General features: G+C 46.0%; 1 protein-coding gene across 4 annotated transcripts in view; it reads left to right on the top strand.

Annotated features, from left to right (window-relative positions):
- CDKL5 (cyclin dependent kinase like 5) overlaps positions 1 to 19,139 on the top strand; it is a 211,206-nt gene that overhangs the window by 170,334 nt on the left and 21,733 nt on the right. For all 4 annotated transcript variants that reach the window (XR_009547501.1, XR_009547502.1, XR_009547503.1 and 1 more), the window contains 4 exons: positions 3,829 to 4,795; positions 10,094 to 10,195; positions 10,474 to 10,579; positions 15,301 to 15,424. Coding sequence is in view for 1 of the 4 variants with exons in the window: in XM_060182954.1 (XP_060038937.1) it covers positions 3,829 to 4,795; positions 10,094 to 10,195; positions 10,474 to 10,579; positions 15,301 to 15,424 (1,299 nt within the window). In the remaining 3 variants the exon portion in view is untranslated. The remainder of the gene's footprint in view (positions 1 to 3,828; positions 4,796 to 10,093; positions 10,196 to 10,473; positions 10,580 to 15,300; positions 15,425 to 19,139) is intronic.

The raw sequence follows: 19,139 nt of genomic DNA, 5'->3' as shown, positions 1-19,139 counted from the left end.
TGATAACCCTACTGGCAAAAAATTTCAAAATGGGTGGGGGTAGATAGCATAATGGTTATGGAGACAGACTCATGCTTCAGGCTCTGAAGTCTCAGGTTCAATTTCCCGTACCACTATAAGCCAGAGACAATAAATAAATAAATAAATAAATAAACCTAGTAGAATTCATTTTCAGATATTGAATACTACATTGAACGGACCAAAGAAAGTACTAACTGGTTTCTATAAGAATGACCTTAGCTCAGTTTGCATGATTCTGAAGAAATCCTTTCCACACTTATCTATGCTGGTTTTTTTCTGGAAGTCCTTCTGGGGGGAGTGTTGTGTGTGTGGTGGTAGTGGGGCTAATTTAACACAGTGGGCCTTCACAGTGACATTGTAGGGCTGTTCACAGCACCACCTTGCATTGGCTGCCTTACACACTGCCTGCCTTACCCCTCAGACAGAGCTGTCAACACACACACACACACACACACACCTCCCCAACCATACCCCCATCCCCAGCTTAGCCTGTCTTCTGTAGTACAAGTTCATGTCCCTGTAGGAAAGGCAGTAGACTGTAGCATGGCCTTGCCCCTGCTCGAACCCCCTTCAGCCTCTCTTGAGATTCTAACACTTGCTCTGGACGTGGTGGGAGTCTTGGGCCTGCCCTGTACACACCTCCCCACCTGACCTGCTTTGGCAAACTTCACCCAAAACACTCTGCTTTGCTTCTTTTTTTTTTTAATTTAATTTATTTTTTCTCCTTTTGTTGCCCTTGTTGTTTATTATTGTTATTGCTGTTGTCGTTGTTGGATAGGAAAAAGAGAAATCAAGAGAGGAGGGGGAGAGAAAGATAGACACCTGCAGACCTCCTTCACCGCCAGTGAAGCGATCCCCCTGCAGGTGGGGAGCCGGGGGCTCGAACCAGGATCCTTATGCCGGTCCTTGTGCTTTGCGCCATGTACACTTAACCCGCCGCTGCGCCACTGCCCGGCTCCCTGCTTTGCTTCTTTGATGTTTGCTTTGGAAAGGTTTTTTTTTTTAATTTTAATTTTAATTATTTATTTATTTATTCCCTTTTGTTGCCCTTGTTGTTTTATTGTTGTAGTTATTATTGTTGTTGTTGTCGTTGTAGGATAGGACAGAGAGAAATGGAGAGGGGAGGGGGAAGACAGAGAGAGAGGGAGAGAAAGATAGACACCTGCAGACCTGCTTCACCACTTGTGAAGCGACACCCCTGCAGGTGGGGAGCCAGGGCTTGAACCAGGATCCTTATGCGGGTCCTTGTGCTTAGCGCCACCTGCGCTTAACCTGCTGCGCTACAGCCCGACTCCCTGGAAAGGTTTTTTTAACTAAGCTTAATCATCTATCTGCTTATCCTACCAACCGTTAAAGAAGGGTTTATATATGAAACCCTCTTAAATGGTAGGCAGTTTGACCCAGATTCCTTATAGTTGTGTATCAAAAGAGATCCATGGAATTTTTGAAATGTTTTTCTTTTTTTATTGCTGTTCTTTGGCAGTGCTCTAATTTGAAGACAATATCTTGCCCTGTCTACATAGGGGCTATGTGCAGAGTTCTGTGACTTCTGATGAAACCAAGACAAGAACATTCAGAAGAGCTTTTTAGGCTCTGTGAATTTCTGAAACCTAGCTCTTTAAATAAACATTTCTACCTTAATCGTGTGTGTGTGTGTGTGTGCACATGCATGCGTGTACATGTGTGTGCACACGCCCTTTTCAAGGTAAAAATTGCCTCTTACATTGCTGTGAATGTGTTCCTCCTAATGTGTAGGTTTATGCTCTGCGTGGAGAGCAGTGTTTTCAAGAACTTCAAAAGCTCTGGCTTCGCTTTTCTATTTTGGAGAGTGAGACACTTCCCAGAATTTGTATGTGCTATCTCAACTCTCACTGTCTCTAATCCGGGTGTGAAAGAAAATGAGATAGGAGGAGGGTTATGAGAGCCCTGGGGAGCCAGGCGGGAGGAAGATCTGGAGGACTATGGCAAGATCTGAGTGAGGACAGGTGCCGTGAAGGAGCAAGTGAGCCGGCTCCTGGCCCAGTGCACTGCCCAAGGCCAGCAGGAGAGTCTAGGAAATAGATGCTTTCTGTGCAGGATCAGCTGCTCCTGAGGCCTGGGGCCAGGGAGAGGTGGAGAACGGATTGGGAGCTACCCAAGCGGAGAGTATCCAGCTCACTTAGTCTAGCTTGTTTATGGGTGAAATTACGTATCTGTCTGTCTTTGGAGTTTTGAAAAGTCACTGAGCTATTTTAGTTCTCAAGTATAAAATGACAACCAACTAAGGCTTGCTCTTCATCGATCCGGAATAGAGTCTGTTGACATCACTTAATAGAAAGTGGAACCTTCCTTTCTGTGTCACTTCGTTCTGAGTCTGGGATCTGCCATTTAGTTACCTCAGTTGTGAGTGACCTTACTTAATGTTGCAATTCCTGTGGCCCAATTGAGAGAGCATTAGGAGAGGAGGCTGTCTATACTATTAGAAGCCTGCTGGCTATCGTGATGTTCTGAGTGGTGAGGGGAGAGGAAAGAGTGCTCTTACATTTGATGCTGAGCATCTCAACTCTTCAGGAAAGTGGAAGGCAGTTTCATGGCCTAGCATTCTGCAGAAAAAAACCTGAGACTTTGCCTTCACTTAGACACAGACAAAAACTCTCCCACATCTTTACCAATAGGATTAAAGAATAGGAAGCTATTAGAGGAGGGGATAGGATATGGAGTTCTGGTGGTGGGAATTGTGTGGAGTTGTACCCTTCTTATCCTATGGCTCTTGTCAGTGTTTCTTTTTTATAAATAAATTAAATTAAAATAAAAAATGTGTAGTAAATACTGTTGGCTTCAGTAGTAAACAAGGAATCATGTGAGTTATTTTTCTACTTAAGAGCATTCTCACCTATCTCAAACTATCACTTGGTCCTTTAAATAGTTGCAGGAGAGCACACACACACTTCACTGTGACATCACTTTCAGCTTTCAAACAGAGGACAGGGTTTCCCTCTGGATTTATAGATTTTATTTATGCCCAATTTGGAAATGGGGCTTTAAGTCCTAAGAAAGACCCCAGCCAGTTTGGAATAATTAAGCATGAGATGAAGATGAGAATGAATTATGTCTGAAGAGAAGGTATCCTATGGAGCCCCGGGACCCCGTTAGAGTGCACACCCTGTAATGGACAAGGAGGTATCTCACCGTCGCTCTAAAATGGAAACATTGCTCATTGTTTTCCCCAGCAAACCCCACCAGGCACTTTTCTTTCTTTCTTGTCTTCTTATTCTCTTGAGTACACTGCTGGTATTCTCACTCTGTGGCTGTCTAGGTTAACCCTAGACACTGGTATTGCTGCTGTAAGGACAGGCTGCTGAGGTGGGCTACGACTTTTGTGAATGAAAACATGGTCCCAGGCACACAGAGAGCCTCAAGTCTCGGTGTTGCCGAGACTTGCAAGCAGACAGGGGTTGTAGTTTGTCTAGAATGCAGCTTCCCTCATGGCAAGGGCTCCATTACCAGCCCATACATGAGTAGCAGTATGGCAAGCGCTCAGCTTCGCAGCTCCTGCTCAAACCTGCACTGGCAGCAAGGTTGCTGAGCAGACATGAAGGGGGCCAGAGTTGCTTCCTACAAACTAGGGCTTGGTTGCCACGAAGTGTTCTGAGGATATTTCTTGGTAGCAACAGAGAACTACTTACTTGTTGGCATGCGCATCTGAGAGTTTCCCTTTGCAGTCTCTGAGGTGTTTGGGGGCATGTTCTTTCTGTGCATGTATATGCTGCTTTTAGCATGTCTGCTAGAGAAGGAAACTGATCTGCTCTTCTTTTCTTCTTGACACAGAAGCCAGGCCAGCAAAAGCACTGCTCTGCAGTCTCACCATAGATCCAACAGCAAGGACATCCAGAACATGAGTGTGGGCCTACCTCGCACTGACGAAGGGCTGCCTGCCAACGAAAGCTTCCTCAATGGCAACCTGGCTGGGGCCACTCTGAGCCCTATGCACACCAAGACCTACCAAGCCAGCAGCCAGCCCGGGGCCGGCAGCAAGGACCTCACCAACAACAACATACCGCACCTTCTCAGCCCCAAAGAAGCCAAGTCTAAGACAGAGTTCGACTTCAATATCGACCCCAAGCCGGCAGAGGGCCCGGGCACGAAGTACCTCAAGTCTAGCAGCAGGTCACAGCAGAACCGGCACTCATTCATGGAAAGCTCGCAGAGCAAGGCCGGCACGCTGCAGCCCAGCGAGAAGCAGAGCCGCCATAGCTACATCGACACCATCCCCCAGTCCTCCCGGAGCCCCTCCTACAGGACCAAGGCCAAGAGCCACGGTGCGCTGAGTGACTCCAAGTCTGTGAGCAACCTCTCTGAAGCCCGGGCCCAGATCACTGACACCAGCACGAGCCGCTACTTCCCATCCAGCTGCCTGGACTTGAACTCACCCACCAGTCCTACCCCAGCCCGACACGGTGACACACGAACTCTGCTCAGCCCTTCGGGCAGAACCAACCGCAGCGAGGGCACGCTGGACTCCCGCCGCACAGCCACCAGGCACTCCAAGACCATGGAGGAGCTGAAGCTGCCCGAGCACATAGAAGGCAGCCATTCCCACTCGCTGTCTGCACCCCACGAGTCCTTCTCGTATGGGCTGGGCTACACGAGCCCCTTCTCTTCCCAGCAGCGTCCGCATAGGCATTCCATGTACGTGACCCGGGACAAAGTGAGAGCCAAAGGCCTGGATGGAAGCCTGAGCGTAGGGCAGGGGATGGCAGCCAGAGCCAACAGCCTGCAGCTCCTGTCACCTCAGGTATGGTGTGTGGGAGCAAGGAGAGTAGGGTCATCAGCAGTGGTCCCTGCTTCCTGACAAGGTGCACTGAGGGAAGCAGCCCACAGAGGACTACTGCTGGAAACTGTGTGTGTGTGTGTGTGTGTGTGTGTGTGTGTGTGTGTGTGTGTGTTGATTTTTGTTTATTTTATCATCACTAGGGTTATCTCTGGAGCTTGGTGCCACTACTGCCAGTGGCCAATTTTTTTCTTCTGTTTTATTTTGATAGGACAGAGAGAAATGGGGTGGGGGGCTGGGTGGTGGTGCACCTGGTTAAGTGTGTGTTTTACCATGAACAAGGACCCAGGTTGAAGCCCCCAGTCCCCACCTGGGCACCAGCCAAATATTAAGTACTCAGGGCTTATCTTTTTTTTTAAATTTTTTAAAAATTTATTTACCTATTTTCCCTTTTGTTGCCCTTGTTGTTGTTGTTTTTGTTGTTGTAGTTATCATTGTAGTTGTTATTGATGTTGCCGTTGGTAGATAGGACAGAGAGAAATGGAGAGAGGAGGGGAAGACAGGGGGAGAGAAAGGTAGGCACCTGCAGACCTGCTTCACCCCCTGTGAAGCGACTCCCCTGCAGATGGGGAACCGGGGGCTCGAACCCGGATTCTTATGCCGGTCCCTGCGCTTAGCGTAACCCGCTGCACTACCGCCAGACTCCCAGGGCTTATCTTTAGAGATCTGTTGGCTTTCTTAAATATTCCTTCCTCACATATTTCTTTGAGGGAATGTTAGTTTGATTTATTACAGAATTCATCTGCTATAAATAGGTTTGTTTTTAATTTTCTCAAAATTCAGTATGAATTTATGGGGATTTTTTTCCCCTCTAATCTTTCTAAACCACATTTGTTTAAATCAAGCTTTGTTGTTAATACCTTACTGAATATCTCGACTGGATTGAAAAGTTGAATTTATGACCAGAACTATAGCTAAGTGTTTCTTCAGGCCAGGATAAATGTTAGTTTTCAGTCTTAGAGACTGTATTGAAACCTCATGGCAGTGCTGTGGGCATAAGATTTCCTCACCCTCTGATTCTCCAAGCTCTAGAACTGACACTAGCCTATTTTAAAGAAGGAGCATGCCCACACGGAATTTTTTTAAAGTTCTGTTTTCTCTATTTTTTCTTTCTATTTTATGTGATAGAACAGAGAGAAATTGAGAGGGGCGGGGGGAGATGGAGAGGGAGAGAGAAAGACACCCATAGATCCACTTCATCACTCGTGAAGCATTGCCCCTGCAGGTGGGGAGTGGGGGCTCGAACCCGGGTCATTGTATGTGGCAATGTATGTGCTCAGGCGTATGTGCCATCACCTGGCCCTCCTAATTCTGTTTTCCTAATGGAGCATTTACCTGCTTCAAAGAAATGATAGTGAAGAAAAGCCAGTATCAGGAGCAGCGTTTCCTGTAGGAACAGCTCTTCCCTTTGAGAGGCCAGGAGAATGCGTTCTTGAGTACATCAGGACTTCAGAAAAGATGACTAGAAAATGTAAAGGGAGACTCAGTAGCATGGGAGCTGGGGAAGGGGCTGGCCAGTCCCCAGGCAGTCTGGATGGCCAGGCAGAGCCTGGATCTGCACCCACTTCCGTATCATGTGAGAGGGTGACGGTCTCTGTGCTGGGCACTTATCATCTTCTGGCTCTGAGGTCTGGACCCAGTGATTTGAACATGGGACCTGGTCACAGGGACTATCTTGGGCCAATCTCAGTTGTACTGCTGCTTCTGGGGCAGTGGGGGCTAGGCTGGGGACCTTCAGCACCATCTGCTGGGTTTTCTCAGGCACCCACAAAGGTGCTTGCCCTAAAGAAACTTGTCTTGCTTCCCTCAGGAAAGATCCAGTTATACATGATGGCAATGAAATCATTAAGAACCAAATTCCTATGGCACTGACTATAAATAGGAGTTGGGAACAGAGGGAGATGTCATGAGCAGAATATGGTGCCAGGGGCAGCCTTCCCAAGTCAGGTTGCTGAGCAGGCCTCTGGATGATTAAGGACAGACACTCAGTGAGCCTCTGATAAGGAAGGCCAGTGGCCTTAAAGTGAAGGGGTGACTGGAGGTGTGTTCATACGTGTCACAGAGGCATGGCGCAGACACCAATGGCTGCGTGCCTGCACTGTGTCACAGGTGTGCCAGCTGAGGGAACGGGTGGGGGGTGGCAAATGGTACTGGCATTTGGAGGAAGCCTCCAGAGGAAGTGACTGCTGAGTGGAGACCACCTTGAAGGGCAAAGTGGGGAATCATCCATCAGGAGAGAAACTGGAAGCAAGGACAAACAAGCAGTCAGATGCCAAGGATAATTGGCCTGTGAGTTGCAGCCAGGTCCGTGTGCTGAAGGGGAGGGAAGATGCAGCAGAATTTGGGGTGGCTTCTTCAGGGATCCAACTTGAGAGGAGAGGAAGGGAGAGAATGTTCTGAATTATGTCAGTGCCAGGAAGGAAACAGACAAGGTCCTTTATCCTATTTTCTTTTGTTCAGTAAGTTTTATTTTTATTTTTTGAAGATTTACTTATCACACAAAGTAAATAAGGATTTTGCACAAGATAGAGCCAAGCTAGAGCTGCATTATGATACGTGCAATGCCAGCAATCGAACTGGGAGCCTCAGGCATGCAAGTCAGGTACTCTACCAGTTGAACTAATTCTCCAGTTTCTAGAGTGGGTCTTAGACTACTCAAAAGTAGATTTATTTATTTATTTATTTATTTTATCAGAACACTGCTCAGCTCTGGCTTATGGTAGTGCAGGGGATTAAACTTGGCAATTAGCGGGAGTTGGGCGGTAGTGCAGCGGGTTAAGCTCATGTGGCGCAAAGCACAAGGACCAGCACAAGGATCCTGGTTCAAGCCCCCGGCTCCCCACCTGCAGGGGGGTCGCTTCACAAGTGGTGAAGCAAGTCTGCAGGTGTCTATCTTTCTCTCCCCCTCTCTGTCTTCCCCTCCTCTCTCCATTTCTCTCTGTACTAGCCAACAACGACGACATTAATAACAACAACAATAATTACAACAATAAAAACAAGGGCAACGAAAAGGGAAAATGAATAAATAAATATATTTTCTTAAAAAACTTGGGTATTTGGAGCCTCATGCATGAGAGTCCCTTTGCATAACCATTATGCTATCTACCCCTGCCCAGTAGATTTATTTTTATTTATTTGTGTATTTACTTATTTTTTAAAAAAATATTTGTTCTTTATTATTGGGTAGAGACAGAGAGAAATTGAGAAGGGAGGGGGAGGTAGAGAGGGAGAGAGACAGAGAGACACCTGCAGCCCTGCTTTACCACTTGTGAAGCTTTCCCCCTACAGGTGGAGACCTGCCTTGAACCCAGATCCTTGTGCACTATAATGTGAGTGCTTAACCAGGTGCACCACCACCTGGCCCCAGTAGATTTATTTTTATATGAGACTAGGGAAGCACCCAATTTCTGGCATGTGCTGGTGCCAGGGATTGAACCCTGGGCCGTGGGCCTTGGGCATACAAGTCTTGTGTCCTATGGCTGAGCCCTAAATTCCTCAGAAGTAGACTGGGCAGAACTTGTGGATCACAGGAGTGAGCAAAGGAAGAAACAAGCCTTCCAGGTTTCTTTCATGTCACTATAATGCAACCTCATCCTTTCTCAGACATGCCTGGGGAGGCCTCAGGTGTTTGGGTGTGTCACCCAGCTTTGCCCAGGAGTGAGGACAGAGCTGGGCTCCTGAGACAGTGTCTGTTGCTTAAACCATGTTGCTCTGGGCCATGCTCTCATGTTAGGGGTTGTCCAGGTACCTAAACCCTGGCCTGGTACCCAGGTGAAAGGAGGGCCAGAGATGCATAAGGTTGTGACTCGAGTCAGTTCCTAGGAGGCCCTGCAGAGAGGGGTCTTGTACAGGCCAGCAGGCTGCCCAAGGATGGCAGATAGGAGTCACAAGCAGTTAGAGGATACTACCATTAAGTATAGTATAAAAGGGATTGGAAAAGGGACAAATGGCTTGGCTCCCTGAAAGCTCCAGGATAAAGGTTTTGTGAACACAGTGGAAATACACTAATTATCAACAATTACTATGTAAGCACAGATCTGACTGCGACTGAATTGGAAGTCCAGTTAAAGAGGTTCAGTGCCAAGCTGCAGGGCCAAGTGAGTTGAAAGGCACAAGGATGGCAGATAGCCACTGTCCTGAGAATTGAGGCTAGAGGTAAGTCATTTTGTTCTCTAGAATGCTTTTCCAGAGGCCTTTGTCAACAATGTAAATAATGTAGCTTGAATGAGATCTTGTCACGAAGGAGAAAGCAGGAAGGTCCCACTGGATGACTCCTGTCCAGAACTTCTCATAATACATTGGGGGGTGGAGGGGTAGAGACAGAGTCCTGTTTCATGTTTTAACTGTTTTTGATGAGCCGGGTAGGCTAGAGATACTACCCTTCCTATGTCCACTGTACACGCACCAAAATGCAGTCCACTCCGCCTACAGGCTTGGCAGTTTGGCTCCCTAATCTCTCTCTTTTTTTTCCAGTGGTAGGAAATGCTACTTTCTCTCTCAATGAGTGCCACTGTGGACCTAGGCTGCTCTTAGCCTGTGACTCACCTTCTTGGAGAAATAGTTAGCATCGCCAGAGATGAGCTCTGTTATGATTATGGTTAATTATGAAATAGAAGGGCTATTAGCCTAAATAAGATTAAGGGGGAACTTAACTACAAAAAAGTCCAGCAGTTGGGGGATTCCAAGACAGAAATGATTAAGAGTACTTAGCCTACTCCTTGGTATAGTCAAAAGACATTTGTTTTCATTTGAGTCTGCCATGTAAATTCATTATGAAAAATGAGTTTGGATCTGCATGGGTCTTGTTGTTGTTGTTGTTGTGTGTGTGTGTGTGTGTGTGTGTGTGTGTGTGTGTGTGTGTGTGTGTTGTTTTGGTTAGGAGAATTCAGTCCAAAATCTGCTAGAAAATCTTTGGATTAGCTGGTAGAATCTCAAATTAGAGTGCTATGTAGAACCCGGCTATCTAGGTATTTGGAAGATCGTTTTCTTTGTTTTTAATAATTAATTGAACTATTTCCAGCGCAATGTATGCCCTGTTTTCCTTAACTTTTAGGGGAATTTCACTTTCCATCCATGTGACTTTTGTTTGACTTTCTTGTATTCAGCAAATGATTCGTTCAGTCTGTGTTTAGGCCAGCTAGTGGTTTCTAACTTGAGTGGGTGAAGGTACCAGTTACACCTCAGGGAGCCCATGACAGTGTAGGTGCTTTTCATTCTGAGAACAGGACCCTCTTTTAAGTCCTTTTCCATTTTTTTTTGCAGCCTGGAGAGCAGCTGCCTCCAGAGATGACTGTGGCCCGATCTTCTGTGAAGGAGCCTTCCAGAGAAGGCACCTCATCATTCCACGCCCGGCAGAAGTCTGAGGTCTGACTTCTTCAAACTTGCTACCTTTTCCTATTAAATGTGTCTAAACTTGGTAAATCACTGACATACAACCTGTCTTTTAAGATGCATTCATACTCCTTGTCCCAATGATCATTTGACCCAGTGTGTTAAGTCATTTCCTTCAAACTGTAGTTCTGAGTTTTCTCTTTCAAGGATCGGTGAGTCCGTTGGTCATCAGCCAGGCACTGTCCTAAGCTTGCAGGCAGCCTGCTCATAGCCCTGTTGTTTACTCTGTATGAACCTGTCTCCTGTCTCAGGGTGGAGCGTATCATGACCCCCACTCTGATGATGGCACTGCCCCCAAAGAAAACAGACATCTGTACAACGACCCTGTTCCCAGAAGAGTTGGCAGCTTCTACCGAGGTAAGTTGGGCCCTAGACTGGAAGATCTGCTGCCACCGTGCCCCTTCCTCCTCTCCCCCTCAGCACACCTCCAGTCTGCACCCTCCACCACATCTCACTGCCCTGAATTCAAGCCAGTATCTCATGTGTCTGTGTTGTAGGCTTCCCACACTTCTCTTGCCTTGCGTCCTGGCTTCTGCCTTGAATTCTCTGCACAACCTCCCAACTGGCCTCCCTGGCTCCAAGGTTGCCATCCAAATAGTCCCTTGTGGCTAGGGCAGGTGACTTAGTGGCAAGAGTGCAGGACAGGAAGGCATGTCTGAAAGCCTGGCTTTGATCCCTGGCGCTGTAGAGCTGAGCAGCACTTTGGCCTTTCTGTCTCACTCATAAAACATAAAATGAATGTTTTTATTTTCCAAAAAGCAGTCCCACAATCATTTAATCAAATTATACAATATTTTATCAGTGTCACCTGTGAGCCTGGCCCACTGACTTTGAGGGAGATAGCCTTAAGGCCCCACCCTGTGGGGCTGACATTATATAAGGGGAGTCAAGTGTGAGCTGGAGATGTAGATGGCACTGGTTCTGAGAACTTAGTGGGGCAACCTACTTTCCTCACTGCTCTGCCAGGCCCTCTGCCTCCTGCCCGCTGAGAGTTCCCTGGGGCTATCCACTGGCACTAGTACAAAAGTGGAATCTGTGGCAGATTCCCAGACCCTGGGCCTCACACAGGGCTTGCATGTGCCTTTCTTCTGCTTGCTTCTGTAGCATGTTTCTGTCACCATTAACACACACACACACACACACACACACACACACACACACACGGCTAGGAACTTAAAATAAGTGATATTTTTTGCATTTTAAATCGATTTGTTTTGAGGTAACCGTGGCTTACAAGTCTATAAATGTTTTAGAGTTCAATTTCACACCTCTTCAAAATGTGTTACCACACTTCACTCACCTCCAAAGCACCAACATCCTTCCACCTTGGTCCACTCGACCCCCTCCACCCTGACGGCTCACAGCCTCCCTCCCCAGCACCCCTTTCAGTGACCTCAGTTCTGCAGTCCGAGTTCAAAGGTTTGTCTTCGTTTGGCTTTGCTTGTTTTCCTGTGCTTAGCATCTTTATTTGCTCATGTGAGTGAGATAATACAAGGCCCTTTAGCATTCTGCCTGGTGGCCTTCTGCAATCACTGTCCTCGTGGTCACCAAGGAAGAAACGTGTCTCCTCCTCTGTCCAGTCCTGCTTCCTCTGTGTGGCAGTTTTATGAATATTTGATTGAAAGAAAGACAGTCTCCAAGTGTACTTGCACAGCCTTAAGGGATAGCTCTGACATTTGACAGGTGACCAAAACAGACGCTTAGAGGCTCTGTGAATTTAGGAGACGCTGACAGAGAAGGGTATTTGGGGGAAGAGCTAAGTAAGTAGTGCCAGAGTGGGAGCCCTGGTGCATCTGGCCCCTAGTGGGCAGACTGACAGCAGGCCCACTAAGGCAGAGGCCAGAGGTCTTGAGGTCGGGAGGCTGCCCTTCTCAAAGCCTTCTGGACTTGCTGACCTTCTCCAGCCACCCACATCCGTTCTCCCTGGCTTGCTGTGCTTTCTATTAATTTGGAGAGACAGCTGGAAAGGGGCTGGATTAGGAGGGCCAAAGGGCAGCCATACACAACTGTTCAATCATTTTATTCGTTTTTTGTTTGTTTGTTTTGTTTTTTGTTTTTAAGTTTTGTTGATGAGGAAGAGACCAGAGCGCCACTCTGGCATATCCAGTGCTGGGGAATCAAACCTTAGGATCCTATACTTGCTAGTCTGTGCTCTCCCCACTGAGCCATCTTCCTGGCCACTATTATTATTATTTGTTTATTTGTACTATGGGAAAAAAAGGATCGGAGCACGGACATCCATTTCTGACTTTCTATTTTGTTTCTGTCTTTTGTATTTGTATATGGTGCTAAGGATCTAATCCGGGGCCTTAAAACAGACAAGGCATGCCCTCCACTGTTGAGCCACCTCCCTAGCCCTGCTTTTTATTTTAGTTTAAAATATGCATTTATGAGAAGGAACCAGAGCATCATTCTGGCACGTGTGGTATTGGGAATTGAACTTAGGACCTCATGCTTGAGAGTCTAACATTTTATCCATTTTGCTACTTCCTGGGCCACTAGCCTTCCTTTTTAATTAGGAGTCCTGGCAAAAACAGATACATGCAGGTTATTATTTATAACTAAATATATATTGACTACTCTGTACTGTTTCCTCTCAGCCCCACCTTTGAAGAAAAGCTTTTAATATGGCTTCTAATACATTAGTAGTTTGGTTGTTGTTATTTCCTCCAGGGTTATCACTGAAGCTCAGTGCCTGTACTGAATGAATCCACTGCTCCTGATAGCCATATTTTTTTCCATGTTTATAGGATAGAACAGAGAGAAACTGAGATAGAAGGGGAGAAAGAGAGAAAGATAGATACCTGCAGACCTGTTTCACTGCTCCTGAAGCATCCTCCCTGGAGTGGGGAGTGGGGGTGTGTGTGCTTGAACCCGATTCCTTGTGTGGGTCCTTGCGCTTAGTACTATGTGTGCTTAACCAGGTGCACCACCACCCAGCCCCCTTAATAGTTTTGTTTGTTTCTTTGTTTGTTTTTGCATCCAGGGTTATCACTGGGGCTCCATACCTGCACTACAAATCCACTGCTCCAGTGGCCATCTTTTTTCCATTGTTGCTGTTCAGAGGGAAATTGAGAGAAATGGGGAAGACAGAGTGGGAAAGCAAGATAGACACCTGCAGACCTGCTTCACTGCTTGTGAAGCAACCTCCCTGCAGGTGGGGGCTTGAACCGGGATCCTTACTTCGATCCTTGCACTACACACTATGTGCACTTAACCTGGTATGCTACTACCTGGCCCCTTCCCTTATTAGTATTTCTAATGCCATAATTACTTTAGAATTTGGGGGGGGGGGCCTAAAATTTTAATTCAGGTTAAAGTTAACACAAACAAAATTATGTAGTTTTGTTTTGTGATTTTTAAATGGAGTTTTTAATTTTTCTTTGATCTCTAAATATGGTTTTATTTTGATTTCAAATGAATTAAATTGGTTGATAATAGGAAAGCCCCTCATTTAATGTTCTCACCTCGGGGTTTGTCAGGTAGAATGTTTTTATTTTAGAAAGTCCAGAAATAGAAGGAGAAGATTTAACGAGGTAAAACATCTGGAGACATCTATCATTTCAATGATACTATTAAATCTAACTGGATGGAAATTTAGTGGTGTCATTGAGATGACAGATCTTTCCAGAATACTTCCCGTTTTTAGTTTCACTGGTCAAGAGTCAAGTGACATAGTGTCATTTATCTTGATATACAGCCTATATATTCTTTTTGTGATGAAATTTGTAGTATATTTTGACTTATGTCCAAGCTAAGAAACTGACAGAAAGAAATAGTTACCCCTCCAAACCCCTAGAAAAACTAAAAAAAAAAAAAAAAAAAAAAAATAGTTTGTCTTAATTCCTAGATTGAAAATGAAAAATCACATTTTTATAATAATAACTGAATTTCTGGGGCCAGGTGGTGGTTGAGAACCACCTGGCTGAGAACACATGTTACAGTGTACAAGGACCCAGGTTCGAGCCCCTGATCCCCACCTGCAGGGAGAAAGCTTCACGAGTGGTGGAAAAGTGCTTCAGGTGTGTCTCTGTCTCTCTCTCCCTCTCTATCACACCCTTCCCTCTCAATTTCTGGCTGTCTCTATCAAATAAATAAATAAAGATAACAAAAAATTTTTTAAAAGAAGTGAATTTCTTTGGACTTCAGTTTAAAAATATATGAAATTGACATTGCCTCCCGAGTGTTACCCCTTGTAGCTATTTCGTGTCTTCCAGCACACATAGTGTGAAGAAGCATGTCGGGATCACACAGTGGCACACTGGGTAGAGCGCACACAGTACCATGTGCAAGGACATGGATTCAAGCTTCTTGTTGTAGAAGGAAAGTTTCATGAGCAGTGAAGCAGTACTGCAGGTGTTTCTGTCTCTTTCCCTGTCAATCTCTCCCATCCCTCTCAATTTCTCTTTCCCTGTTCAAAAGGAAAGAAAGGAAAGGGCTGGAGAAGGTTGCCACAAGCAGTGGGTTCATCATGTAGGCAGCAAGCCCCAGCAATAATCCTGGTGGCACTTCAAAATGAGACTAGTCTTTTTACATTGTTGTGTCTGTGATGTAAGAAGCCTCAGCTTCAAAGAATGTCAAAGCAGTGTGTGTGTGTTGGGGGGGGGGGGAGGTGACTGTCATATTCATATTTTTAAATATCCTACAATGTTCTTCCGTTTACCAGCTGGCAGGTTTATGTTTTGTATAACTAATGCCCAAAGCTAACAGACCCTTGCAAGTTAATGTTGTATGTAGTGGGGAGAGGTAGACACTAAAGTGACATGAGGAGCACCTAAGGATTCTGACCTACTGCCTCTTCATTTGCTTTATTCATGTGGGATAAACTATGATAGAATATGTGGTCCAGGAGGTGGCACAGTGGATAAAGCATTGGACTCTCAAGCATGAGGTCCTGAGTTCAGTCCCCAGCGGCACATGCACATGTACCAGAGTGATGTCTGGTTCTTTCTCTCTCTCCTATCATTTCTCATGAATCAATAACTAAAACTTAAAAAACAAACAAACCCTATGATAGAATACCATGAGCATTACTTTGACTACAAATATACCTCAGTGACTGAATTTTCTTTACTTAGTGCCATCTCCACGTCCTGACAATTCTTTCCATGAAAATAATGTGTCAACCCGAGTTTCTTCCTTACCATCTGAAAACAGTTCTGGAAGTAACCATTCAAAAAGACAGTCAGCATTTGATCCATGGTGAGTATGCTGGTTTGTCTTAACTTTTATTTCGTCTTAATTGTGGATTTGAGATAGATGGCAAACATAGAAGGAACATAAAGACAGGGTCAATTTTCTTAGCATTCTTCTTCCTGCCAGGCCCTTCTTGCTATAGAGTGATTGTTTAACTAATATGTGTATTGGCATTACTTGTTGTTGTTGAGGCGGTCTGGTGTCGGGCTGCACCACGGAGAAGAGAGCGGACGTCCAGAGCAAAGGGGTACACAGATCTTTATTATAGGATGGGGGGGGAGGTTTGGTTCAGACCACGTGGAGCCAGCCGACCATGGCCGACCACAGGGGGGGGGAGAGCAGGGAGCGAGACCTCAGAGAGGGAGAGCCGAGAGCCCAGAGAGAGAGAGGGGAGGGGTGAGGGGGCTTTTTATTGGGCGACAACCAGGGGTGACGTGTAGGGCCAGGATTGGTTGAAAGGGGGCACTCTAGGATTTAGCGGGGCATAGAAAAACCTGGGGGCGGAGCCAGGATTGGTTGAAAGGGGGCACTCTAGGATTTAGCAGAGCATAGAAAAACCTGGGGGCGGAGCCAGGATTGGTTGAAAGGGGGCACTCTAGGATTTAGCGGGGCATAGAAAAACCTGGGGGCGGAGACTGCATCAGAATAAGTCCTCAGCAACATCTCCTCCTATCCCTTTATATCTAAATGGACACAGTAAAGAAAAATGGAGCAGGCTTCAATGTTTTAGAGGAATGCCATGCTCAGGTGGGAAGATGTAGGACTTTCTGTGGAGGAGGGAAGGCTTAAATGGCTGCCAACCTTGTGAGATTTAAACGTCCTCCTGTGCTCAACCCCTCTTTAGAGAGAGAGACTTACCTGGAGAGACTCATCTCATAGGTTTAAGCGCAGCCTGCTCAACCATCTCTTCACAGTATCTCTACATCTTTTCTATCTTTCTATCTAGTAATTTCATAAGATGTACAAAGTCTATAAAAGACTATCATGGGGCAGAAACCTTTTGGGCATAAGCCTAAATGACATAACAAAATAGGAAGGGACACAAAGGGGAGAAGTAAAAGTCAGTGTGGTGTGAAGGGAAGGATTGCTGTGTAAAGGAGCATTCCCTGTTTGGGTGGGGAAAGGGGCAAGGGTACATAATGAGGGGGAGGCGGGAGGCATGACCCACCAAACAGAGGGGCTATTTGGCATTGTATAGTCCTCAAGGCAACAGTCTGTAAAGTCTATGAATTACTCAGGATCAGTCTATGAAAAACCAGCAACGTGAAGGGAAGGAAGCTGCTGTAAAATTGTCTAAAGTGTCCAAAGGGTATACCAGCAAGTCCGATAGAAGTCTCAGTCCAAAGTAGGCGACTAGGGGGAGAAATGGCAGGGGATGAAATGCTGCATGAGGAAGGTCAGCCTCTGGAATTCTGCTTTTCTGTAGATTGTGAGCTGGAACCGCCAAAACGTGACAGGTCAAAGCAAAAGCAGGAAAGGCAGACAGGCAGTAAAAAGGTTCTGTCCTTGGAGTCTGCGAATCAGATTCTTCAGATCGCGTTGAGTGACATCTAGGGTTTCGGGGGGTGTGCCACGGTAGTCGTGCCATCTAGTGAGTGACGTCAGGGTGTGCAGGGGTTCAGATGGCTTTTCCGGGATTCCTGTGAAAGAAACACAAACAATCTGCTTCTCGTGGTTAGCAGGGCATCTGATTTGAATGCTTTATAGAAGAAGAGGTTTGGTGCCTTGACCAACTGAGTATTGGGGGATGTATCTTTCCTATTCATTTATGATTATATTTTATATTATTTGTCATGGTAGTCAGCCGTTTATCTGGAAGGTCCTGGGTGATTCATGGGGAAAAAGACCTTATCTTTTAACAAAGACTCTAAGGTGTAGGGAAGCGGGAACTATCTTATCCCCTTTTTTTTTTTTTGTATCTTGTATCTTGCCTTTTGTTGCCCTAGTTGTTCTTGTTGTAATTATACTGTTGTTATTGCTGATATTGTGGTTGTTGGATAGAACAGAGAGAAATGGAGAGAGGAGGGAAAGACAGAGGGAGATAAAGATACCTGTAGACCTGCTTCACCGCCTGTGAAGTGATTCCCCTGCAGGTGAGGAGCCGGGGGCTCAAACTGGGATCCTCAAGCCAGTTCTTGCTAAACCCGCTGCGCCACCACCCGATTCCCAGGAACTATCTTTTAACATAAACTCTATGGCCATGCCAATAGCAACCTTGAGGGCACATGTGGCTCCCCACATGTCCCCCTGTCTTATATCATGTTTTGATGTTTGGCGGACTTTGTTTTGTGGCACGGTGGACTGTGCCTGTCTTAGGTTGGGGATCAGCCTTCCGTTTTACCCGTCATTGGAACACCTGGTCATTTTTGCCCAGTAGTACCAGATGCCCTGTCTTAGGTTGACTGGATAGCGCTAGTTTCCTCTTACCCGTCATTGGCTAGCCAGCCCTCTACATGGTGGACGTTCTGATGGAGGGGGGCAAATCCTCCACAGCAACTCAATATTCTGCCATGTCCAGCCTATGATAGTGACTTTGTATAGGTTGCATCTTTATGGCATCAGTCTGTTGCTGCAAAAGGCCATGAGCTTGTTAAGAATTATAGGACTGGGAGTCGGGCGGTGGCGCAGTGGGTTAAGCGCACGTGGCGCAAAGCGCAGGGGCCGGCATAAGGATCCCGGTTCAAGCCCCCGGCTCCCCACCTGCAGGGGAGTCGCTTCACGGGCGGTGAAGTAGGTCTGCAGGTGTCTATCTTTCTCTCCCCTCTCTCTCTGTCTTCCCCTCCTCTCTCCATTTCTCTCTGTCCTATCCAACAACAAAACAACGTCAACAATGGCAATAATAACTGCAACGAGGCTGCAACAACTAGGGCAACAAAAAGGGGGAAAAATGGCCTCCAGGAGCGCTGGATTCATGGTGCAGGCACCAAGCCCAGCAATAACCCTGGAGGGAAAAAAAAAAAAAAAAAAGAATTATAGGACTGTGGTCCGGGAGGTGATGCAGTGACTAAAGCCTTGGACTCTTAAGCATGAGGTCCTGAGTTCGATCCCTGGCAGCACATGTACCAGAGTGAGTCTGGTTCTTTCTCTCTTTCTCATTAATAAATAAATTTAAAATGTTGAAAAAAAGAATTATAGGACCTATTGTGAGCAGAAGAAGTAAAACAAGCTAGGGTCCCACAACTAAGGGTATACAGGTAAGGAAGGGGGAATGTATCCATTGATATGAAGAGGTAGGAGCATATCTCAAGTCTAAGGGAAGCAGTCAGTGAATGTGATGTCCAGGGGAACAGCCATTTGTCTTTGGGGGTAGTAAAGGATGTCCGTGGCATGGGTGATGTTATAAAGAGAAACATCTTTAAATTGTTGGCTGACAAAGGCAGGCCTATGGTGGCAAGACAAGATACACCAGTTAAGTTTACAAGAATATGTGAATGTTGCTAATTCACATAGGTTGGATATGGAGGAACTTCTTACAGTTTAATACCTTACCGTATGAACAGATGATTCCTCATATGAAGGCTTGATAGCTGTAATCACTTACTTGTGAAAAACAATAAAACTTGTAACAAGTTAGAGGTTTACTATAATTGACTTTGGTCTATAAGCAGACTCAGGTTACTTAGAGAGTTAATGCATGTTAGTAACAATGGTTTTAACATTTAGAGTACTTCTGAGCAGATGGGTCATACAAAAAATTTTTGGTCATTCAGCACACTCACTC

This window comes from Erinaceus europaeus, chromosome X (genome assembly GCF_950295315.1).
Source record: "Erinaceus europaeus chromosome X, mEriEur2.1, whole genome shotgun sequence".
NCBI lineage: Eukaryota > Metazoa > Chordata > Mammalia > Eulipotyphla > Erinaceidae > Erinaceus > Erinaceus europaeus.
Note: the sequence above shows the minus strand (reverse complement) of the source record. Positions and strands in the feature narration are given on the sequence as shown.